Source organism: Caretta caretta, chromosome 14 (assembly GCF_965140235.1).
Source record: "Caretta caretta isolate rCarCar2 chromosome 14, rCarCar1.hap1, whole genome shotgun sequence".
In the NCBI taxonomy this organism is placed as follows: domain Eukaryota; kingdom Metazoa; phylum Chordata; order Testudines; family Cheloniidae; genus Caretta; species Caretta caretta.
This window is the reverse complement of record NC_134219.1, coordinates 41,179,407-41,204,063: the sequence shown is the minus strand read 5'-3', so window position 1 is coordinate 41,204,063 and position 24,657 is coordinate 41,179,407. Positions and strand designations below refer to the sequence as shown.

Below are 24,657 nucleotides of genomic sequence, written 5' to 3'. Positions count from 1 at the left end.
TCCACTGTGCAGCCACCAATGGGATTGGAAGGACACAGAAACTGCAACCAGAATGAGGAGAAAAGTCTCTCTCTCTCTCTCTCTTCCAGGCCTGACCATACATGAGGCGGAAGATCTCTGGTGCTATGACTGGCACCAGGACAGCAGGCTCTTGGGCTACAAGAACACAGCCAGAGTGGGGGAGGTAAGGGCACTGTGCCAGGGCATGACACAGCTCAGGGAGTGAGGCTGGCTGGGCTCCCTGCAGTGGATGCCTCCTGGAGACAGGAAAAGAGCCCACTCCTTATTTCCAGCTCAGAGTTCCTCATCCAGCAACCAGCTGGTGCGAAAGGTCCCACACTGGGACTGGGCCAGGAGTCTCCTTGTTCTTGTCAGGCTGCAGGTTGGATTCCCCTTGAAGAAACCAAGGAGCTGCAGAGGCCATTCCCAGCGAGGAGAGAAATCACTTAGCCGGGGGAAGAGACCTTTGGTCTGTCAGCTCCAACCCCCTCCCCCCGTAACAACACACGCACACTCCTCTAGCCGCTGAGGTGCAGGAGATCTCTCTGCTGGAAGCAAGACAGGGTCCCCTGTCGTCTCTGTGCCCTGCACAGCAGAGTGGGCCTGCTCACACGCATTAGAGATCCATTTCCAGCCCATCCTGGCCCCTGCCATAAATTGCCTTCCCGAAAGAGCCACTGGAGGCTTTGGTCCCTCAGCATCTGCCACCTTTTAATAAAGGGGCTTCCCTGAGCCCTGGGACCCTGAAAGCCTCCTGGGGAATGAAGTGCCTTGGCCACAGCAGCTCTCTTCCCCGCCCTTTGGGGCACTAGACGCCATTGTACCGCCAGGACTTGGAGGCTGGCTCTGGGCAATCTACTCGAGCCTCATGTCCTCTTGGTTTTAGGTCTTTGAAAAATTCTTCTCCGTCGGGCAGAGAAGATCCTTCGTGCAGACAGCATTGCTGGCCATCCACGACCCCCTGCTGCGTGTCAGCCAGGCTGGGCTGGTGCTGGTCTACTCCCTCCTGGGGGAAGCCCAGCAACTGATGGGGGACACAGTAAGCAGCTGCAATCGACTCAGAAGCTTGGGGTGGGGCCCAGGGCCTCATTCCCATCCGATCGCCATTCGCTGGCCTGGTAGCAAGGAGCCTAGTAAGGACTTCTGGCCTTCATGGACTTCTGTTCTTAGGATGTGTTGCTCTGCTATCACTCCTGGGAAGGACAGGAGAGTCCCCTAAGTGCCCTCTGGGAACCTTTCCTGCCCCACGGAGCTGCACCCATTTCCCCATGGCCTAGTGTCCATGTCACCCGAGCCACCATCGAGAGTTGCTCCCATCCCTGGCAGCCTGGGAGGCCAAGGACTGACTGGTGATGGTGACTGACTGAGGCACATGGGTGTGGGAAGCTGGTTTTGCTGCTGGTAGGGCTGGACCCACTCTCGAGATATTGGGAGGATTCAGTCGTCAGGGGCTGCTGACCTGTCCCGTTCCCCAGGGCTGCCATCCTGTGGTTTCAGCTTTTGTCACTGGGGTGTCTTGGGGAAAGGTCTCAAGCTCTCCCCATCCCACTTCACTGCTGCCAGAATCCCTCCCTCCCCCCGCCACCCTTCTAGAGCCCCCTCCCTGCCCTACCTGGGTGGGGATGGAGGTGGGGGTGGAGGAGAGGGTTCTCCGAACTTGAGCGGTGTCCCCAGGTGGGTTGGAGGTGGAACAGCTGTCAGGGGCACTGATGGGGAAGTGGCAGGAGCTCACCCTACAAGGAGGGGGGTTGGCACTGGAGGTCACTAGAGAGGACAGCAAGCCTCCATCCTGGGGGTCAGGAGGGTGAATCCACCACTCAGACATGAGCAGCTGCTGGGTGGAAATGATGGTGCTGGTTCCAGGTGCCCTTCATCCTCCCTGATTCCTGGGGAGTGTCTCAGTCTCTGACATGTTCTCATTCCCCTGCAGCATGAGGATGTCACAGCCAAGGTCATGGGCCAGCTTCACATGATTCGGCACTTGCGCCAGATGCCCGAGGTGCTGCAAGGGCTGTGGCTCATCTGATGCTCTTCAAGGTTCCCCTCCCTGTTCAGCAAGTCCCACTCCCTGCTGCAGGTACTGCTGTGTCTCACTATAAATGGGGGGTGAGTGGAAGCGGAAATGGAGGCCCCTGGCACTCACAGGAACTCTCTCCCCTCTCTGTGGAGCTTTGTCCTTTCCCCGGCACCCCGAATTCCTTCATCTGGGGTAGGAGCTCTTTCCCTCACACCCATATCCCTCCCCTCTTTCCTTGATCTCACCCCCATCCCATTTCCCGTACTCCCAGGCAGAGATCTGCCTTCCCCATATGGTGCAAAAGGACCTTTGTGTCAGGGCTACAGACTGTCTGCCCAACTGAAGCTCAGGAAGCTCCACCTTTGAGGAGGTGAGGATGGGACAGAGGCTCCGGGCTAGCTTCATCTCCTGCCCTTTATTCTTCCTTTGGCCCTTCTCTGGGCTCTCAGAGTCTGACATGAAGAGGAGCCTCCTCCCCGCATGTCTTCTAGGCCGTGGCATGTGTGATAGCCTCCCAGATGGGTGCAGTCAGAAGCTGAAGCACCTCAGGGAGCTGTGGGGACAGGTCCCTTGTCCTAGGAAACCAAGCAGTGGTAGTTCTCAAAGAGGCTGAGAGGGAAGAGCCCACTCCCTCTTGGAGGTAAGAGCCATTGACTTCTTTGGGCAAAATGGGTTTCTTGGGGGAGAAATGGGATCCCTGCTGCATAGCCTGGGTGGGAGCTTCCCCCATCCCTGGGACAGAGACATCTTCATCAATGTGCCACCCTTGTTTTTTTCCAAGCAAGAGGCTCCCCAGAGAACTCCTCCTCAAGCCTGTTCTCCTGGGAGCGTTTCTGGGAGGAGGCTCCCGTCCCTCAGTCTCCAACTCCATCATGCAGTCTCTTTCACCTAACATCTCCGCTCTCCAGCTCCACTTGCCGCAGCAGGACAAACGGACCTTCAGCTCCTAGAGAACAGACTCTGACCTCCTTCTGATCAGCAATGGGGTTTCACCATCCCCTCAGCAAACCTGTCAGCTGGGCTGGACCGGATTTGAAGGAGGAGGGTATCTAACAGGGTGGCTTGGCCTATGGCTGCCTAGCCTGGGGCTAGGCCAAATTGATGACCAAGTGAGCCCCACCTGAGAGGAAACAAGGGAAAACAGCAGCAAAACTCCAGAAGCAGAGCGAGCTGTTCAGTCGACGGCCTTGGGCCAAACCCTGGAGTCCAGGGTAGGACTGGCTTCTCTCACCATCCCTAAGGAAGGGGACATAGAAGACCATAGAAACCCAAGAAGGGCAGGCCGAACCGAAATCAGGCTGAAGAAGAACTCCCCACGAGGGTGGAAGGCCTTGTTTCTGTTCAAGACATTTTGGGACTTTGTTTGCAAGGAGCACGACCCAGGAAGGAGTGGAGTAAAGGACAGTCACCTGGTTGGAGGGCTGAGTTCCCAGCCAACAAACTGCAAGAGTGAGTATGAGCGGGGTTGCTAGCCCAGCGAGAAAGCAATGACACGAGGCCTGGCCAGCATCTAGCGGTGAGTGAACTCTGGTACACACCCAAAGTGGCTGTGTCTAGAGCCCTGTGTAGGCTCTTCTGTGGGAAGTTCCCATGGTCAGTGGGGCCTGAATCTCTCCTGCTCCTTTGGTCTCTTTGGGCTTCCCACGAGATGTCTGGTGAACTGCCCTTGGACTCTGGGCCCAGCACCGCTCAGAAATTATTCACTACCTTCAGAGAGACAGGGCACAGCTCAGCCTGTTGGGTAGGCTGGAGACCCACACTTCACTCGAACACACAACACTGAGGTGGTTTGGGAAGCATAGTAACAAAGAAGAGATTTAAGTGATACTAAGCAAGAGAAAGAGAGACATTTCAAAGAGAGAAACAAAGCACAACACACTTTGTAGTGACTAAAACTGAATCTTAACAAGTCACAATCTTTGCCTTAGCAGTTTCCAGACTAACATCTCAGCTTTCCTAACAGACCTTCTTCGATGTCCCTGTAGGGTAGAAAACTTCTCTGTCGAATCTGCTGATTTGATTGCTTCGTCTTCTGGTTTCAGACCCTCTGTTCTCCTTCTGGGGTGCCTGGACCCTGATTGTAACATCTCTCTGGCCCAGCCTCTTACACAGATGTGTGCTGCAGCCAGCCCAGCGCAGGGAGCAGTGGGGACAGATGATCTCCTCCTGTCAGACCAAGCAACAGGGGTCCCCTTGAGGCTTAGATGGAAGATCCCAGGCATCTCCTGGAGGTAAGAACCGTCCACTCTTTTGGGCACTTGGGGCTGTTGCAAGAAAGAGGGGGCTCCTGTTCCATAGCCTATTTGTCCTCATGACTGTGTTTTTTTCTTCTCAGAGGATGCCCCTGGAGACTGTTTCGTGCAGGAGGTTTGAGCGGGGAGAGATCACTCACTGTCCTGATCCATGGGTCATTAACCCGGGTCTGCAGGGTTCCTGGGAGCAGCCACCCTCCAGCACGCCACATGGAAGCCTACGAAAAACTGCTTACCTAGGACTGACGAAGTCCAGACCCAGTTTGAGGCTCCTATTGGCAGAGTCCCAGAGCAGCTAATCGGCCCCCGGGACCTCCTTAAACCAGCAGCAGGAAGAAGAAGCTGTCTGAACAGCCGAGCTCCTCCCCGGCTCTGGACCGTGTGTTGGCTGTTCCTGCTCCCACTCCCCAGGCTTGATTTCCTGGCATCCGGACTCAGGGTGACTCACCTGACTTGAGGTTCTGAACACAATTTGGTCTTTTGCTTCTGCTCTTCCAGTGTCCTGACCCAGCTGACTCTCGACTCCTGTCTTGTGAGTGTGGACTCTGCCTCTGACCACTAGGTCTGGCTGCCCATGACCCGGCCATGACAATGACTTTTCTACAATTCCTCCAATGCCCTTTTCTGCTCTCCAGCTCTGCTCTCCTAGCAAGACACACCGATGCCTTGGCTCCCAGAGTCCTGCTTGCCTGCTAGTCAAGGGCTCAGGGGGAGTGCTTGTCTTGCCCCCTCCCCTACCACAGCTGCTTGTCCTCGGGGACTCTCCCTAGCACAGAGGAGAATCCGTCCTGGCAGCAATTCAGGAAGTCACAGAAGGGACGGTCTGCTCAGCTCCCTCTGCAATGCCACTGCCCGAGACCATTACGAGTCGGTGCCCAGTGACTGCGCCGGCAGCTCCTTGAGAGACTCCTGGGGGCAGCGTAGTCGTGTTTCTCTGTGACCGCGGGAAGCCATGCGAAGAGTGCAGCATTGAGGAGACTCTCCTGCTGTCCCAAAGGGTTTCTGTTCTCCTGCACGGTCAGACCGTGGGGCCAGGTTGGAGAATGGGGAAGAGCTGGTTGGTGATGAGTCGGAGGATTCACCATACAGGTGGCAGCAGCTGCAGATCCTGGAGTCCCTGTGGTCGGGTTACCATGCGTCCGGAGTTTCCCGGACATGTCCGGCTTTTTGGGTTTTAAATCGCCCTCCGGATGGAATTTGTAAAATTCTGAAAAGGTCCAGGATTTCCCTCCCAATGCAGCACTCTGGGGGCTGGGGAGGGAGTTGCGCGCTCTGCGGGGGGGCACGGCACTGTGTCTGGCTCCGCACCCCAGACACACTGCTCTGGGCCGGGGGGGCTGGAGAAGGGGCATGGGGTCCCAAGGGACAGTCAGGAGACAGGGAGCAGGAGGGGTTGGATGGGTGAGGGGTTCTGGGGGGAGCCTGTCAGGGGGTGGGCATATGAAGAGGGGTCGGGGGAGTCAAGGAACAGAGAGCGGGGGGGGGGTTGGATGGGGCGGAGGTTCGGGGGGGGAATCAGGGGCAGGGAACAGGGGGGATTAGATGGGTTGGGGGTTCTGCGGGGGCAGTCAGGGGACAGGGAGTGGTTGGATGGGTGTGGGAGAGCCGGGGTCTGTCAGGGGGCGGGGGTGCGGATAGGGGGCAGGGCAATCAGGGCACAGGTAGGGGGTGGAGTTCTAGGGGGACAGTTAGGTTGGGGGGGTCTAAGGAGAGGGCAGTTGGAGACAGGGAGAAGGAAGGCTTAGATAGAGGGCAGGGTCCTGGGAGGGGGCGATCAGGGGAAAAGGAGCAGGGGGGGTTGGATGGGTTGGCGGTTCTGTGGGGGGCAGTCAGGGGGCAGGAAGTGGGAGGGAGTAGATAGGTGGCAGGGCTACCACTCCCCCCCCACCCTCGGAGTGTCCTCTTTTTTGAAAAGTTCTTTTTTGAAAGTTCAAATATGGTAACCCTACCCTATTGGCCCAGCCTCCACTCCTGAGAGTTCAGGCGAACCTCCCCCTGTTCTCAGGGAGTCTTTGGCTTTGGCGGCTGGGCCTGCCTGCCGAGACAGAGGACTCAGTGTTTCCATCAGGCTGCTCAGCTGCCAATGCAGCCACCCAAAGACGTGAAGAATGGAAGTGAAAGAGCAAAGCTGGACCCTCCGCTGAGCTCCTGTGATCAAGTGAGCCCAGCCTGGGAGAGAGGAGGGAAAGCTCCAGGGTGGCTGGTGGCTGCAGGGAGCCAGGGGAGGAGAAATAAATAGTTCACGATGAATCCTACGCGCTTTGTCTTGTGTGGTGAAGGGTTTAAAATGGGTCTAGTTATGATCACATTCAACTTTACAATCGCTGTGTGTGATTGAAGGGCAGGTCTAGAAAGGGCAGAGGTCACTCGAGGAGCTTCAAGTCTCCAATTCTGTCCCTATTGCCTGCTTTGACCAGCTAATCTCAACCCAACACTTCCCTCAGGTGGTCGCAGTCCTGAGCTCTTTCCCTCTTTTTCTGGATTAGCCGCCAGCATGGGGACAGGATACATGTGTCCAAGGAAATGGAGAGGCATGGGGGTCACGTGCAGAGGCATGCAGATAACTTGCAGAGTTGCCTGTTCATGCAGTTCCTATGGGGGAACTACGGTAGGGTACCGTGCACTCCGGGGCACCATTTCAAATTTTGGTGGTGGCGGGGAGGATAATTTCACCCTGATTCCAGGAGCTACTTAGGCACCTGAAAACTCTAGTGTTTTGACAGATAACTTAGCAATGAGCTGACAGGAACACTTGCCAGACTGCTTTCCGGGGAAGACAGCTATAAGAATGGATCCAGGGAATGGTTCTGTAGCTCTGAGCTGTTTGGACACTTTCAGGGAACATTCCCGATGCGAGACAGAGGTCCCCAAAGTTATCCTGGGTAACCCTGAGAGACTTATGGAAAATTAGCAGATCCCACATCTCTGCTGTCACTTTGCACTGACAAACTCGGACTGTCCGAACCTGTTCATGTATTTTACCTGCTTTAACCTCTCAAGAACTTTCACATATAAAAGAAAGAAAATTAAAGAAATGACATAGTTACACCGATATAGGGCCGTAGCATAAACCCGACCTCAGAGTTGTCCCATTGAAATGGAAGTATTCACAGCAGTAATTAAAGTGAAACATGCACGTAAGTGTTTCCAGGGCCAAGATTAAGGCCACAGCTTATGAGAGGTGCAGACGCAAGAAGAGAAGGGCTGTGCAAAAACTGAAATGCCACCTGGAACCTGGCCCAAACAATGCATCACGAAAAATAAACTCATCTTGTTATACAGTAACAGAGCTGGTTCAAAAGTGTTTTACATTGACAATGCAACCTTTTAACTAAAAATGCCACTTTGGATTACATTGATCATTTGAAAAAAGTTACCTCTTTAAAAAAACATTTTGGATTTCTCTGCCCATTTCAGAGAGAATGTGCAGTTTTTCCCACCAAAACGAAACAAAAATTTGATAATTAAAAACATTTCCAAATAAGTTTGAAGAATATGGGGGGGGGAGTGGTTTCTTCTTCAATTTTCATGAACCTCTCCACCCTCGCTATTTTTGACCAGTTCTAATTGTGAATAAATGTCTGTCTGTCCATGAATGATAAATATGTCTGCTACTGAAACATTTACAAACAACGGCTCTCATGAGGAGCACTGAGGTCACATTACGCAGAGAAACACCCAGGCCTGCAGGTTTCATATTCTCAAAGACATAAATTGCCCCAGGACGGGAATGTAACACACAACACAGCGTGACTGGCCCGGGTTGGTTAGGTGCATGTTTTGCTGTTGCTGGCAAATTGTGCTGTTTTGAGGTGGGGGGAGTTATATTTGAAAGGAGTTCTTCATCCTCTCCCACTCTCACCCAGGGGGGCCAGAACAGGGGAGACCAGGGCCCACCACTTTTTACTGGCCATAAGTTGTGAGCAACTGGATGATGGGGGAGAGAAGGGAGTGGGGGGGCAGTGTTTTGGGGGCAAGGGGTGGCGTGAAGTGGGAGCTCAGGGAGAAAGGCGGTGTGAGGGGGGGCCTCAGGGAAAGGGGCAGTTTGAGGGGGCAGGACCTCGAGGAGAAGGGGTGGCACAGGGGCTGGGCCACAGTTTGGGTGCCAGCAGCCCCCCCACACTTTTAGGAAGCTTTTGCCCATCCTGCCCTCATCCCAAATTAATTTGTTGCAGTAAGAAAACTTTGAGCAACAAGGAGACTTAGAGACCCACAATATAACCGCCAAAATCCTCACCTGCCCCTCGAGCTGGGCAAACAGAATTTTTTGGTTCCTGGCAATTCCAAAAAAGAGATGGAAAAAAACGGTTTCAGGTTGAATAAAACTAACATTTTTCCAAATTTTTGATGAACCAAAAAGCTTTAAAAAAAAACAAAAAACAAAGAGACCCAGGAACATTTCAAGGGTTGTAACTTTTTGAATTTTTAAAATAAAATTGAAGGACATTTTTAAACAAAAAATTATTTCAAACTGAAAAATCAAAATGGTTTGTTTGGAAAGCGTCTAAACGAAATTCTTTGACTTTTTAAGAACTGTGGGGAGGGTCTGGACGTGAACAATTCCGCAGACCAGATAGGAATTCGCAAACAGGTCTCCTTCCCCATTCTCCAGGGCTGGGTCTCGATTCCTGTTTCTGGTTCCCTGGGCCTGGTCCCCGTCCCTATCACACACTGCGGGGAGCTCAGATTCCTGGGAATCCTGCCGACTTCCAGGCTGCGGGGAGGGATGAGTCAGCAGCTTCCTGAAGACAAGTTGCGAGTAGGCAAACACTTTTCCTCTACCTTTCCAAAACCCACATCGGTACAGTAAGACTAGCACCCCCACCACTGCCACCACTCCACGCACCAGGAGACGATTCCAGGATGCTGGCTCTGAAACAAAAGCGAGAGAAAGGCCCCATGACTAAGGGGCTCCGTTAAATCATCCCACTGCTGCCATGAGGATCCCAGAAGATGAAGACGTTCCTGGGATACAGGAAGAGCTGAGCTGGGTCGTGCGCACATGGGCACCACTCAGAGCAGCGGGAATGAGATAATGAGATCCTTATAACCAAAACCATGAAGAGCCTGGCAATACATTGAGATCAACAGTCCACAGTGGAGAGTCCCAGCAGCCCTGACCCACAGGGCGCAGCTGGGACTCTCCATGTTAGGGCATGGGCAGGGTAGTGGGGGGATGGCAGTTGAGGGGTGCTGGAGGGATTAGGGGCCATTGCTAATGAGGCTGGGGCAGTGAGGAGGGGAGGGGGCATTTCTCCACTTGCTGCCCACTCCATCTGGGAGAAGCTGCGCCAGGGGCCAGTCCCAGTTCACACCCGTGCACTGCGTCTGCACTCGGGGTTTGCAGTGGGGCACCAACATGGCTGAGACACTGCTGTGCCAGGGGCCAGAGCCCCTCCCCTCACTGGGGTTATGGATCAGTAATTACAGGGTCACTGGAGCAGGGGAGCTGGACTCTGGGCTCCCAGCAGGGGCCCAAGCCACTGGTCTGCAGAGTCAGTCTCACTCCCACGCTCTGGCCCATGCCCATGGCAGTGTTTAGACATACAGGGTGTCTTCAGCAAGAGAGATTGAAGGAGCCCCACACCAGACACCTGGAGCCCAGTGGTTCCAGCCCTAACCTCGGGGGGCACCCATATTCCAGTTCCTGCCCCACATCCCACAGGGGGATGGAACCAGGGGCTCCCCACTGAGGGCCCAGCCACAGGGCTAAAGGCTGGAAGGGAAGCGGCGGCACCTTTCTGTTCATTGAAACTTGTCAGCAAACTCAACATGGATTCGCAAATCGTTTCTGTCGACCCGAAATATAATTTTGCAGCAAATAAACTATTTACCCCCCAACTTACATGCAGCTTGACTTCAACTTAAGAGCCGAAATCCCAGTGACTTGCCGTGAGTTACTGTCAACACCTCCAGAAATGCACAGTTACAGGCAGGGCAGGCTCAGGACATCAGCTATGAAACGCTCCAGAGCTGCTGTTAAATTTGCCTTGGGTAGAAAAATTTCCCCACGGGCTCCCATAGCTCTTTTACTGAAGGCTGAGAGGAAAAAGATACGGCCAGTTGTAATTAGTGACACTAACAAGGAACTAGTCTGAATGAAAGAGACCTTGGAAGAGACTAGCTGCAGAGTTATGTGAATTCAGGGGACATCTTTACCTGGTAGTCGTGGAGTATTTTTCCAGGTAGGTAGAAAGAGTGTACTTGAAAGACATAACAGACCAAAGTGTTACAGAGCAAGTGAAGTGCACTTTTGGGCATTTCGGGGTTCCAGAAGACCTTGTGACAGAGCATGGACCACAATTCATAGAAGTAGAATTTTATTTATCTCAACAAAATATGATTTTCCTCATATTACTAGAAGCCCATATTACTCACAAGCGAATGGAGATGCTGAGAGCTGTACAGACAGCCAAGAATATCCTTCAACAGGAAGATCCATTCTTTGCTCTGCTGAGTTATAGATCAACCCCAACAGCAGCTACTGGATATAGTGCAGCACAACTCCTGATGGGAAGACGACTCAGAACTATCCTCCCAACTTTGGAAAAGAATCTATCTCCAAAGTTGTCAGACACGTAGAGAATAGCCAAATCGAATAAAAAGGGAAAAAAAGTTTACGAACACTTTTACAACAGACATCACTTAGAAAACTACCAGGCCTAGAACCTGGTGACCATGTTTGTGTCAAACTGGATGGAGAAAAAGAATGGAATATTCCAGGTGTTGTAAAGAAAAAGAATTCAACACACTGGTTGTATGTGATCAAGACCGAGAGAGGAGAGTTCAACAGAAACTGTCAACATCTACAGTTTGTTCCTCAGAAAGAACAATCAACTGAGCAAACTCTGCAGATGGTGGATGCAGAACAAGAAGATGACTCAAGGATTCCAGACTGACCACAGTTAGTCGATGGAACTAATGGACAGCCAGATGACCAAGCTGTTACCTGTTCGGGTCATGTAATTAGAAGACCAGTACCATTCAGAGACACCTACCAGACTGATCCACACTGAACTTCAAAGACAGTGCGATAATGTAAACATTATAAATGGTAGAAATGTAGAACTTAAAGGGGGAGATGTAATGGAACGCTAAACTGTATTCTGCTGTTCAACCACTAGGTAGCGCTGGGTAAAAATATGATATTTAAGCTGACCTTAGCCATAGTTGGTAGAAAATTAAAGGATTTTGTGACGAACACTTCTGGTGTGTATCTGGCTGAGAGGGAAGCTCTGTAGCCAGCCCATATCTGCTACAGGACCACCACACCAATGATGAAAGTCCAGTGCTATCGACTACCTCTGCTATGGCCAACGAGTTCTTCTGAACTATGACATGCTGAAGACTATGGGGGATTTTACCCATGACATGTGTTACATAGAGACTTGGGGAATCAAACTCCTGGTTTCTTCATACTTCAGTGACGAGAATAAAATTATTGCCAAGGGCCTTGCAGATTTCCTTGTGGCAGCAGGGCAGGAAGTACCCCCCACCTCACCCCAGCTGCAGAACATAACCAAGTGTCAGCCATGGTCAAGCCGACCTTTGAATACAGGTTGGCTCTCGGGGGGAAGAGTGGGAATGTGTCAAGAGGGCTGGCCCTTTTACAGGAGTTAGAGAGAGGCTACCTGTGACAGGCTCCTGTAAGGGAGAACCAGCCAACCCAGACCAACCTGGAAGTAATTAAATCCCTAGGTGGCTAGTTGGCAGCTAAATAGCTAATAAGCCTGATAAAGGGTTACCAGGGCTCAGCTGAAGGGATCCGAGGGATAGGAAGCTGCCGAGGAGAGGAGCTCCCAGGAGAGTTCACCAGAGCAAGGAGCCTGGAAGGGGTGCTCCTAGAGCAGTGGTCCCCAAACTGTGGGTTGTGCCCCCCAGAGGGTGTGGAGGAACATTTGGGGGGCATGGCAGGGCCTGGACCAGCCCCCATGGGTGGTGGGAAGGGAACGCCACCCAGCCCTGCTCTTCCCCCAGCTCTACTCTGGCCCCATCCTAAACCCCAGCTGCAGCTCCAGCCCCAACCGTGCTTCCACTCCCAGCTGAAGCCCACGGCTCCTGGACCCAAATGCCGTTCCACTCCCAGCCATGGCCCGCGGCTCCTGGCCCCAGTTGCAGCCCCGTTCCTGGCCCAACTCCTGACCGCAGCTCCCGACCGCAGCTCCTGGGGTGGGAGCACAAACCAGGTAAGGGAGGGCATGACCAAAAAAGTCTGGGGACCACTGTCCTAGACAGAGGAGCTCCCTTACGGGGGAGGAGCTGCCAGAGATGACAATGACAGCAGCAGCTGTAGCAGGACAGAGCCCTGGAGAGCTGCTCCCGGCTGGAGAAAGTGGACGCAGAGAATAAAGGCACAGTCTGAAATCACCCCAGCTCCGGGAAGGAGGGCTGAGGACTCCTGTCTTGAGGACAGTGAGGAGCTTGAGTGAGAGCTGAAGGCTGGAGCAGAGTGAAGGAAAAGATTTTATTTTGGGGTTTACTTGGACTCAGAGCAGGCCCCAGGAGGGGATATTTCTCTCAGATCTTTTTGACTGTAAGACTTAATTTAAGGAGTGCTGAAGATGGTAAACTGAGGCAAGATGCTTGCCAAGACACCCTGAAACAGCTGAGGGTGATACCTGAGGGGGCGTCCCCATGATGAGTCTACAAAACTGGAAGCCATTTCACAGAACTGCTGCCCCTTCCCCATGCAGACAGAGCCTCGCTATCTTCAGTCTGTCTGGGTGGGCCCCTCACCCCAGGGTCTGACCCCAACAGATCCTGCATCACAGAGTGGGAACCTGGAGAGAAGACAGCAAAGGGTTTTGGGCCACCCCCCTGGCTTCCACACTGAACTTCCACACCTGTCCCAGCTCCCAGGCTGCTCCCGCTTCCCCACAACTTCCAGCTCCCCCCGACCTCAGGCTGCCTCTGCCCTGTCCTGTTCCCTAGGGGGGTGACCCAGAGCCCAGCATGGAGCCATCAGGGTCACTACAATTCTGTCTACCACACCCAGAAGACAGGCACAGGGTGGGCTCAGGGAGTGGCTGGCCCCACAATGGGACCCCCGTGTCCCCACCCCCAATGTTTGCTGCTGCCCTTGCTGGGCCTTGTCTGCGCTCAGACCAGGAGCCCTGTGGGGCTGGCAGCCCCGTGTTCTGTCTCTGCAGTGCCTGGCTCACTCGGGAGCACTATACGAATGAAAACACTCACTGCCCAGCCCCGAAGGGCTGCATGACAGCGCGGGGCCTTCCCCATTGCACACGGGGACCCTGGGGCGCAGGGAGCCCTGGTTACTCTGCCCCACACATTCACCCAGCGACTCCCCCGAGCTGCCGGACCCGGGTCCCTGGGGTCAGAGCGCGGGCAGTCGAGTGGCACTGTCCGGCCGGGGCTGCTGTGGGGGGTGGCAGGAAAGAGTTGCCCCAGACCCAGAGAACCCAGGGGCCGGGGGAGGAGCAGCCCCAGCAGCGCCGCATTGGCCCTGGCACGGGCTGAGCCTGCGAGCGCAGCACCAGAGGCCGCGGGGGGGGGGGGGGGGGGGGGGGGGGCTCAGCCATTGAGAGCAGCAGGGTCCCCCCCCACCCGCAGGGGAGGGGTCGGTGCTGGGACAACAGGCTGGGCTGGGCCAGGGGCTGGGAGCTCTGGCAGCCAGCGCGGGGCCGGCACCAAGGGCCCTGCTGGAGACCCTGGGCCTGGCCAGCCGGGAGCAGCCAGCGAGTGACTCAGAGCCTGGGGCCCTGCCCAATACGGGGTTTCCGGGGGGTGACAGGAGGCTCCCCAGGGGCTGCTGATCCCCTAGAAGGAGGCACGGAGGTGACTGGCTCAGGATCCCGACAGGCTCAGGGGCCAGGGCTGTGGAATGGCCCAGAGCCCAGCCGTGTTCAGGGTCCGGTGGGCACAGACTGGGCTGGGCTGGGGGCAGCGAGGGGGGAGGGGAGCAGGGATGTGCTGGCTCCAGCCAGCCACAGAGAGGAAGCTGCTTCCCCCACAGCCTGGGGTTCCTGCTCCCCGGAGCCCTGAGATCCTGGCCCTGCAGCCGGCACCCACTGCGCAGCCTCCCTCGGCCGGGACAGACGCACCCAGCTTGGCCCCTTCGACTGCCCCCTGCTGGGGGTGGGGGGTGGGAAGAGAGGAGGGCGGGGGTAGGATGAAAGGGCCAGTTCAGCAATCACAGACCGAGCTCACTGAACCTTCCCACTCCCCCTCTCCTCGGCCTTAGTTTCTTCTCTGTCCCTCCTCGCTGTCAGGTTTCTGCCTTTGCCCCAGTCTCTGTGCTGGGATTGTGGGGAGGGTGTCAAGGTTCCTTCCCCACTCTGAACTCTAGGGTACAGATGTGGGGACCTGCATGAAAACCTCCTAAGCTTACTTTTACCAGCTTAGGTTAAAACTTCCCCAAGGTACAAATTATTTTACCTTTGGATTTCCACTGCCACCACCAAACTTTATCTGGGTTCCTGAGAAAACCGTAGTTTGGACATGTCTTTCCCCCCAAAATCCCCCCAACCCTTGCACCCCACTTCCTGGGGAAGGTTTGGTAAAAATCCTCACCAATTTGCATAGGTGACCACAGACCCAAACTTTGGATCTTAGAACAGTGAAAAAGCATTCAGTTTCCTTCCAAGAAGACTTTTAATAGAAGTTAAAAAAAGAATCATCTCTGTAAAATCAGGATGGTAAATACCTTATAGGGTAATTAGATTCAAAACATAGAGAATCTCTCTAGGCAAAACCTTAAGTTACAAAAAAGACACACAGACAGGAATATTCATTCTATTCAGCACAGCTATTTTCTCAGCCATTTAAAGAAATCATAATCTAACGCATCTCTAGGTAGATTACTTACTAAGTTCTAAGACTCCATTCCTGTTCTGTCCCCAGCAAAAGCATCACCCAGACAGACACAGACCCTTTGTTTTTTCTCCCTCCTCCCAGCTTTAGAAAGTATCTTGTCTCCTCATTGCTCATTTTGGTCAGGTGCCAGCGAGGTTACCTTTAGCTTCTTAACCCTTTACAGGTAAGAGGATTTTTCTTCTGGCCAGGAGGGATTTTAAAGGGGTTTACCCTTCCCTTTATATTTATGATGGAGGGGTTTGGATGGGGGCAGCCCACGCTCAGACACTGTGACAGGATCACACTCTTGCGTGTGAGTCTTACTCACTGAGCAGCAAACCACTGACCCAACCTCACACTGGGCTGTGCTCAGAGCAGTCGAGGGGCCCGTAGGATTCAGCTTGTTACCCAGTAACATGCAGCCCAGGTCAGACCGCAGCAGCCAGACCGGCCTCTCCTCCAGCTCAGAAAGCTCAGCCAAGCCTTGGCTAATGGAGTATGGGGCAGTGCTGAGTGGTGGCCACATAACGCAGCCCTCACATGTCCCAGGACAGAGGCACAGACACATCATCAGTTACCAGTCTGTGCAGCTCCCAGCACGAACAGACCAGTCCAGGCCCACAGCACCTGGCTCAGGGACACCCATAAACGCAGCCATGGAGGGGTCAGGATGTCACAGTGATGGGGCCTGGTCAGACACCTGGGCAAGTACCAGCAGGTGGCTCTAAGTAGCAGGGAAACTGCCCAGCACTCAGCGCATCAGCCTCCAGCTATCACACAGCTCCAAGCCTGTCAACTGGGTGCAAGAGTGTCCTGGGGTCCCAGGCTCTGTCCAGATCCCCAGCACAGTACAGTTGAATGTCCCAGTAGATGCCACTCACCTCCGAATTTTTTCGGCGCTTCCCTCATATCAGGGGAAATTTTATACACATTCTTCAGGTCAGTAGAAATGGCTTCTGGTTCCTGGAGTTTCACATTCTCAGTCCTACAAAGAAAACATCCCATCATCACTCAGCTGCTGTGTACTCATCCCAGAACCACCACCAAGAATATCAGACCAATGAACATAGGAAACACACCTGCTCAATGTGCTTTTCACATCCTGAAAGGAAAAAGAGAATCAATGTTCTGTATTAACACAATGTGCATAAAACTGAGTGAGTCTCACTCTGGGCATCAAAGTTTCATCCAGAAAAGAGATCAACCCTCTCAGGCTTCACTGTTTTGTGGTAAAATCTCACACTCTATGTTGCATTAACACTTGTTTCATTTGTGGAGGCGAGACAGGAATTTAGCTAAAGGGTTCTCCCTTCTCCGGACCCAACCCATCAGAGTCTGTGTTTATCGACTGGGTTAGGTCCAGTTTTCTGGAGTCAGAGCAGGGATGGGTTTTGCTCAGGATCATTTTTGTATCATGCCAACATCTGGGTTCTTTTCGCCACCAGCTGCCTCCAACACCTGTAGCTTCACCACCCAGCCCTGTGACCCTTATCCACTGCACTCAACCCCCATCACCATGCATTTTAGCCAGCCTGAAGGGCAGCACTCATTGCACAGCACTCCAGACATGAAGGCCGAGTATGAGAATAAGACATGCCCAAATCTGTGATTGTACCATTCCCCACCCCAGCCCTTGCCCTTTCTGTTTCCCAAGCAGTTGTGTTTCTTTTCAATAAATGGCTTTTTTGCCTTTGAAACCATTCTTTATTATTGTATTAAGGAAAAGATACCTTAGCCCGGAAAAGCAACAGGCACTGCAAGTCAGTGTAGCAAACACAGATTCCTACTAACATTGGAAACACTGCACTTCACTCCCATGCAGGGCACCAGACATTACTGGTGGCTTTCAGCCTCAAATTGCTCCCTCAAGGCATCCCTAATCCTTGCAGCCCCACACTGGGCCCCTCTAATAGCCCTGCTCTTTGGCTGTTCAGATTCAGCCTCCAGGTGTTGTACCTCCGAGGTCCATGCCTGAATAAATCTTTTAGCCTTCCCTTCACAAATGTTCTGGAGGGTACAGCATGCTGATATAACCGCAGGGATGTTGTCATCAGCCAGGTCCAGTTTCCCATACAGAGAGCACCAGCGGCCCTTTAAACGGCCAAAAGAACACTCCACAGTCATTCTGCACCGACTCAGCCTGTTGTTGAACCGCTCCCTGCTTCTGTCAAGGCTCCCTGTGTAGGGTTTCATGAGACACAGCATTAAAGGGTAAGCGGGGTCTCCAAGGGTCACAGTGGGCATTTTGACTTCCCCTACGGTGATCTTCTGGTCTGGGAAGGAAGTCCCGGCTTGCAGTTTCCTGAACAGGCCACTGTTCCAAAAGATGTGTGTGTCATGCACCCTTCCGGGCCAGCCTGTGTTAATGTCAATGAAAGCCCCACGGTAATTCAAAAGCGCCTGGAGAACCACAGAGAAATAACCCTTCCGATTAACGTACTCGGTGGCTTGGTGGTCTGGTGCCAGAATTGGTAGATGCATCCCATCGATCGCCCCTCTGCAGTTAGGGAAATCCATTTCTTCAAAGCCAGCCACAATGTCATGCACGTTACCCAGAGTCATGGTTCTTCTGAGCAGGATGCAATTAATGGCCCCGCAAACTTGCATCAACACGATTTCAACGGTCGACTTTCCCACTCCAAACTGGTTAGCGACCGATCGGTAGCTGTCTGGAGTTGCCAGCTTCCAGATTGCAATAGCCACTCACTTCTCCACTGTCAGGGCAGCTCTCAATCTCATGTCCTTGCGCCACAGAGTGGGGACAAGCTCATCACACAGTCCCATGAAAGTGGCTTTTCTCATCTGAAAGTTCTGTAGTCACTGCTCGTCATCCCAGACTTGCATGACAATGTGATCCCGCCACTCAGTGCTTGTTTCCCAAACCCAAAAGCTGTTTACCACTGCGGTGAGCATGTCCGTGAATGCCACAAGCCATCTCATGTCGTATGCGTTCTGCGAGTCAACATCATCGTCGGAATCCTCACTGTCAGTTTATAGCTTAAGGAGTAACTCGAATGCCAAATGTAAAGTGCTGGTGAGACTTGTCAGCATGTTCCTCAGCACTTCGGGATCCATTCCCGCAGACGGAAAGGGAAGACAGAGCGCACAATACAAAAAACATTGAAAGATGGCACCAAATGTGGATGGAAGCACAGGGATTGCTGGGATGCAAAGTGATGCATCACAGGGCATTGGGACAGGACTCGGAATGCCCCGCACCCTGCAAAGGGCCGTGGGCCTGCAGCCTCCTTCCCCACCTCCTGCTGGGAGGTGTTGAGTTACAGCTAATTCGAGTGGTGCAGTGTTATTGTATCTCCTAACATCTCCCCTCACCAGACATGGACAGCGCATCCTTCATGGGGGCCTGTCTCCTCCCTGGCCCTGCTCCCACCCGTGGGGATACTCCCCACCTGGCTCAGGCCCATGACAGCCCCTCTAAGTGGGTGACTGGCCGCCCCTGCTGGGGCTTGTCTCTCAGTTGCTGGGGCTGCAGTTACTCTGCACCAAATGACACTGATCATTGGGCCGTGACCTCTGGTGCTCTAGGGTGTAACTCGCTCTCACTGGGCGATAATCAAGGGTTTCAGAACCACCCAGTGACTGTCCCAAGGTGCAGCTGTCTCCATAGCGCTGGCTGGGCACTTTCTCCAACATATTCAAACCTGGCTGTTAATTGTTATGAACCTAAGTCCCTAAGGTCTGAGGAACTGAGCACCAACTGCTTTCGGTGCGGGCCATGGGAGCTGCTGCGGTTCTGTCCTCTGGAAACCAGCCCACTTCCTCCGGGCTCTAAATACAGCATCAGATGCAGAACCAGGGGCACCCAGCTCTGAGCATTTCCGACAATTATAATACCCTGGCGTGTACATCCTGGTGCACAATACCAGGCGTATGTCAGCTATAAGGCCACCCCACATCCTCCTAATGTTATCTGGGCTAATGGCCGCGGGAGTTAATGTGGGTGGAGCAGGGCTGCTGGACGGGGAAGAGCTGAAGGAGGAGAGAAGAACAGATTATGGGGAGAGAAAGAAAAGCAGGACACAGGTATGAGCAGTGGCTTTCGGTGCCAGTGATGTACTGGGATGCGTCAGGGTCCAGATTGTTTTGGGTGCAAGCAGGGTCTGAATGAGCTCTCCCCCCGGCAGCTGGCTGGGGAGGAAAAGCCTTCAGGTGCAGACTGTATTTACATGAACACACCGACTCTGCCTAGGTAGCCAGCAGACAGGGCCGTGTTGCCAAAGTGATCAACTGTGGTTGGTGCTGGATTACAAATCACTTCAGTATTGAATGTGGGGGTAATGAAATTGTGTTATCTTTCTTGTATGAGTAAAGGGCAGCAGAGTAGCACTTAGCCTGTCCTGATTGAGGGGGTCACCCTCCCCTGAACTGAACTTGCTAAGCAGGGGGCTTCAATGCCAGACCCCAGTGAAGGTGAAGAGGGGGTGGGCACAGGTGTGCTTGCTGGGCAGTGTGGACTTTACCCAAGAGTCTTAGGGCTTGGCTACACTTGTACGTTATACCGCAATAAAGCTGCCCAGTGCGCTCTACCTCACTCCCCATCCACACTGACAAGGCACGTCGAGTGCTCTGAGCCCTGGCTAGAGCGCTCCTGGTACTCCACCTTGGCAAGAGGGATAACGTCTGATGCGCCTTGGGTGAGAAGCCCCAGTGTCAGTGTGAATGAGGAGTTGCGTTACTGCGCTCTGATTGACCTCTGGAAACGTCCCATAATCCCCTTAAGTCAAGTGGCCAATCTTGTCATTGTTGTGCAATCAGCTGTAGGAATGCGGATGTGCCCTTTCAAAGCTCCGTTTCTGACAACCAGCTGCTTCTCTGCCCCGAGACAAAGCGAACATTTACTATTTGCTGTGAGAGAGAGGCAGAGAGGGGAGGGGGGTCTGAACTGACCAGACAGCATGTTGACGCACTCTCAGCACCCCAAAACCCATTCTCTCTCCCCAACGTACACACAACACACTCCCTGTCACACGCCACCCCACCCCCGCATTTGAAAAGCACGTTGCAGCCACTTGAATGCTGGGAAAGCTGCCCATAATGCACCGCTCCCAATGCAGCTGCGAGTGCCGCAAATGCGGCCACGCCAGTGCGCTGTCAGCTGTCAGTGTGGACAGACTGTGGCGCGTTCCCTCGTGCACTCTCCGAAGGCTGGTTTAACCCAAAGCGCTCTACAGCTGCAAGTGTAGCCAAGCTCCTAGGCACGGTTTAACTTGCTCCTCTCCACTGTTCAAAGACAGAACTAACTAAGGCTCCAACTGGAGTCTTTTGTTTTGTTAAGTGATCAGTAGAGCTGAAATCACTTGTTGTGGGTCAGTGTTTCGGCCCAGCCTGCTTCAGCAAGGAAGTTCCCCCACTACGGGCTTGGCTACACTGGCAGATGTAGAGCGCTGGGAGTGAAACCAGCCTTCGGAGAGCGCAGCAGGGAAACGCTGCCGAGTGTTCACACTGTCGGCTGCAAGCGCACTGGCATGGCCACATTAGCAGCTCGTGCAACACCACAGAGAGCAGTGCATTGTGGGAGCTATCGCAGTGTGCAAGTGGCTGCAGCCTGCTTTTCAAATGGGGAGGGGTGGAGTGTGACAGGGAGTGTGTTGTGTGTATGTGGGGGGAGAGACAGTGTGTTTTGGGGGGGCTGAGAGCTTGTCAGCAGGCTGTCTTCTCAGTTCAGACAGCAGCAGACCCCCGCCCCCCGCCTCTCTCTCTCTCTCTCTCACAGCAGTAACATTCCACACTCATGGTTTGCTTTGCCCCAGAGCAGAGAGGCAGCCGGCTGTCAGAAACAGAGCTTTGAAAGGAGATATCCACATGCCTGCAGCCGATTTCAAAACAGTGACAAGAGTGGCCATTTGATTTCAGGGGATTATGGGATATTTCCGGAGGCCAATCACAGCGCAGTAATGCAGCACCTAGTTCACACTGACACCCGGGCGTTTCAGCCGGGGCGCAGCGAGCGTTATGCTTCTCGTGGAGGTGGATTACCAGGGGCGCTCCAGCTGCAGAGTCCAGGCGCTCGACGTGCCTTGCCAGTGTGGACACCTCAGGAGTTAGGTCGCCCGGGGCTGCTTTAATGCTCTCTAACTTGCAAGTGTAGCCAAGCCCTAGGAGTTGAAAATCACTAAGAGCAGCGTAGAACCTCAGGAGACTGATCTGCACAGGTTATAGCAGAGAAGCAGGTGATGGCTGGCAGGGCGGCCGGTGGAGTGGGCCAGTGGGGTGTGCGGCAGGGTGGTGACACCAGAGCAAGTACTTGGACAGTGGAGCAACCAAGGTGCCTTATTCTTCCCCCTGCACCCCCCCAGGGTGGGAGCTGAGCTCACACAGATGCACCTCTGAACCCTGAGTCTTCACTGACCAAGGACAGCCACTGTGAGTGGGGTGGGGTGAGGGAGCAGAGAGGGGCACAGCAAAGGAACTTTTGGTTATGGAACTCCAGAACATGAGGCAGAAGACACTGACCAACGTACACTGGAGAGGGTGTTTTGCTCACGGTTTTATGTTTATGAATCCTGCGTGTGGCATTTTCCTTAGTCAATGCCGGTGACTTCCCTCCTCTCATTTAAAGTTTCTTTTCTACCGTCGGCACCAACTCTGTGGGTGCTCCAGGGCTGGAGCAACCATGGAATAAAAATAGTGGGTGCTCAGCACCTACTGGCAGCCCCACCGATCAGCTCTTCCCCTGCCCCCCAATGTCTCCTGTCCACTGGTGGCCCGGAGACCAGCTCCTCCCCCATCCTCCCAGTGCCTCCCACCTGCCACAGATCAGCTGTTCAGAAGCTGTTCCCAGAAGCTGGGAATGGGTGACAGGGGATGGATCACTTGATGTTTACCTCTTCTGTTCATTCCCTCTGGGGCACCTGGCATTGGCCACTGTCGGAAGACAGGATACTGGGCTAGACGGACCTTTGCTCCCACAGGGGATGGCTGTTCTTACGGTCTTATGTTCTTGCTGCCCACTCCACCTGGCAGACTGGTTGTAGGTGCACAAACAGCCGTCAGCTCTGTTCTCTCTATTACATGTTGGAACTTGCAGTTTTGGAGCAAAAAATGTTCAGATCTTTTCCCATTATCCACAACCCCCAGTGCTCATCCCCTCTGAAAACCAGGCCCTTTTCGTTTAGGTGCCTAACTTTAGGCAGCCAGGTGTGAATGTTTGTCCTTGTATTGATGGGGGATAAACCTGGTGTCCTTAAAGGGTTTAATTAAGCAAAGTCAACAGCATTTCTTACCTTGCATCCCTGGGCAGCCTCCTCAATGGGAACCACAGTGTGAGACTTGTGGTCCCGGGATTTCTCACGCACCCAGCAAATAGTTTCTCCATCATCCTCACAGAAGCGTTTGAGATGTTCCTTGAGTCTCTCACACAGATCCTCCTTTTGCCCTTTTCCTGGTTTTAACCCCAGTTGTTTGATCTTTTGTATGATGTTGTTCAACTGTGTGTTGATTTGGAACTCCCTTTTCTGGAACTGGGCTCTGCACTGGGGACAGGTCAGGGGTGTCCCCGTTCCCTTCTCCTCACTGTACTGGGTGAGGCAGGCTCGGCAGAAGTTGTGCCCACACGCGATAGTCACCGGCTCCGTCAGATATTCCAGGCAGATGGAGCAAATAGCTTCATCTTGTATTTCCCCTGCTGTAGCTGCAGCGGCCATGGCAGCTGGGTGAGCATCTGTTCTCTCTGCCCTTGGCTGTGCAGTGTGGGCTTGTGCTGACACTGGGAGGGGCCGCCTGCAAGTATCTGCTAGTCCCAGCCACAGAAGGAGAAGAAGAAAAAGGAGGAGCCAGGAGGGGGAGAAAACAGGAAAGTGAAACTGAAGGAGAGTAAAAGAGGGGGAAGGACAGGGAGAGGGCAGGAGAGAAGGAATGAATGGAGGTGAGGAGAAGGGATGGGAGAACAGGGGGCAATGGGGAGAGGGGGAAGAATATGAACCAATCTGATGTGTATTGCTGGAAGGGTAGAAGGGAGAGCATATCCCCTGCCCCACAGGCAGGAACTGTCTAACCCACCCCAACACTCCCTGGGGATTGAAGTGGGGACCTACAGCGCTTAGCACAAGTCTCTATAGCTGGAGCTAAAGAGTCAGTCTGTGAAGTTCAGAGCTGTAAAAACCCACAAAATAAGGTCTGGATGAAGCATGGTCTGAGGATGCTTCCCTCCCCCTCCCCCAAGACCAGGGTGAAGCCCTAGCAGTCCGGTTTACTGGGCCCTGCCTCAGCTGCATGTGGTGATTTCTCCGGACCCTTCCAGCCCCACATTTCTATCCCTGAGCTCTGGCCTGTCTGAGACTCTCCGGGCCTTGGAGCCTGACCCGGCGCCCCTTGCAGTCAATGGTCAGATTCCCATTGGCCGTTCGATCTGGCCCTCGCGCACATCCCATCACCTGTGTATTGCACTCAGGGCCACACTTTTGCGCCCTAAGAAACTTCCACCTTGTGCCCCCCCTCCCCCTCCTTTCCCCTCCCCGCGTACTGCTTCACTACGGTACAAAGTGGCAAGGACAATATCAATATGACAAATTTCAACAACACACGCATATCGGCACGTAAACATACACACTCAAATACTGAGCATACCCACACAATGGACACAACGTATTCGCGAAGTGATACAGCTGCACTTGCCAGAGTCTGAGATCTGAAACATCTCCACAGACATCGTGAGCCTCAGTCGACAACCTCCGAAAACGAGTCAACGTAGCACGATAACCAGCCAGTCAGAACGGGTGACGGCCACGCGCAATGAGGAAAATGACGTCACACACACACACGCACACACATGAACACACACACACAAAGCGGGAGGTTTCCATGTTTGGTAACTATAATGCCTCATGGTGCCCGCTTGTCTCTGCATTGACCAGCTGTGGCTCCAGGTGAGCACTTCCCATAGAAATCCTGAGACGGGTAAACTGCCCCAAGAAATTTAAAAATGTCCTGGGCCAAATATAGAATGAGGGGGGCAGGCAGGGGTCTCCGAGGCTGCTCGCTATGGGGAGCTGGGGCACCAGCGGGAAGGCTGCGGGGGGCACACGGGGAGGCAGTGGCAGGTATCCAGGTACCCTCAGGCTTTGGGCCAGGAGTCCTGCTCCATCCTCCTAGCGCCTGCCTTCAGCTCCCATCTGGTCTCACCACAGCCCTGCTCCATGAACAGTCCCACCATAGGGGGACGAGCCTGTCCCACCTCATGGGCCCGTGGGGGCTGTGCTCTGCCCAGAGCAGACTGGGCCCCGTGCTCTCTGCCCCGGAGGGGGATGGCCTGGCTCCCCACAGGGCCCAATTAACTTTTTGTTGGCCCGGCGCCAAACATATTTGTGGGCCCCCCTGGGGAATGAAGAGGCCAGGGGCAAGAGCACAGCGGGCAGGGTAGATTTGATTTAAATCATGACTTAAATCACTAGTTAGGAAGAAGAAAAGGAGTACTTGTGGCACCTTAGAGACTAACCAATTTATCTGAGCATGAGCTTTCATGAGCTACAGCTCACGAAAGCTCATGCTCAAATAAATTGGTTAGTCTCTAAGGTGCCACAAGTACTCCTTTTCTTTTTGCGAATACAGACTAACACG

The 24,657-nt window shown here is 53.7% G+C and overlaps 2 protein-coding genes across 4 annotated transcripts in view; both read right to left on the bottom strand.

The window, feature by feature from the left end:
- The window catches only part of LOC125621599 (butyrophilin subfamily 1 member A1), a 655,591-nt gene that overhangs the window by 350,574 nt on the left and 280,360 nt on the right, over positions 1–24,657 (bottom strand). The gene's annotated exons all lie outside the window — the stretch shown is intronic.
- On the bottom strand, positions 15,969–22,806 carry LOC142069263 (E3 ubiquitin-protein ligase TRIM34-like). Its single transcript, XM_075119877.1, has 2 exons — positions 22,326–22,806; positions 15,969–16,066 (listed from the first exon to the last, which is right to left on the bottom strand). The coding sequence occupies exons 1-2, from the start codon at positions 22,743–22,745 to the stop codon at positions 16,061–16,063; spliced, it is 426 nt and encodes a 141-aa protein (XP_074975978.1). The 5' UTR covers positions 22,746–22,806; the 3' UTR covers positions 15,969–16,060.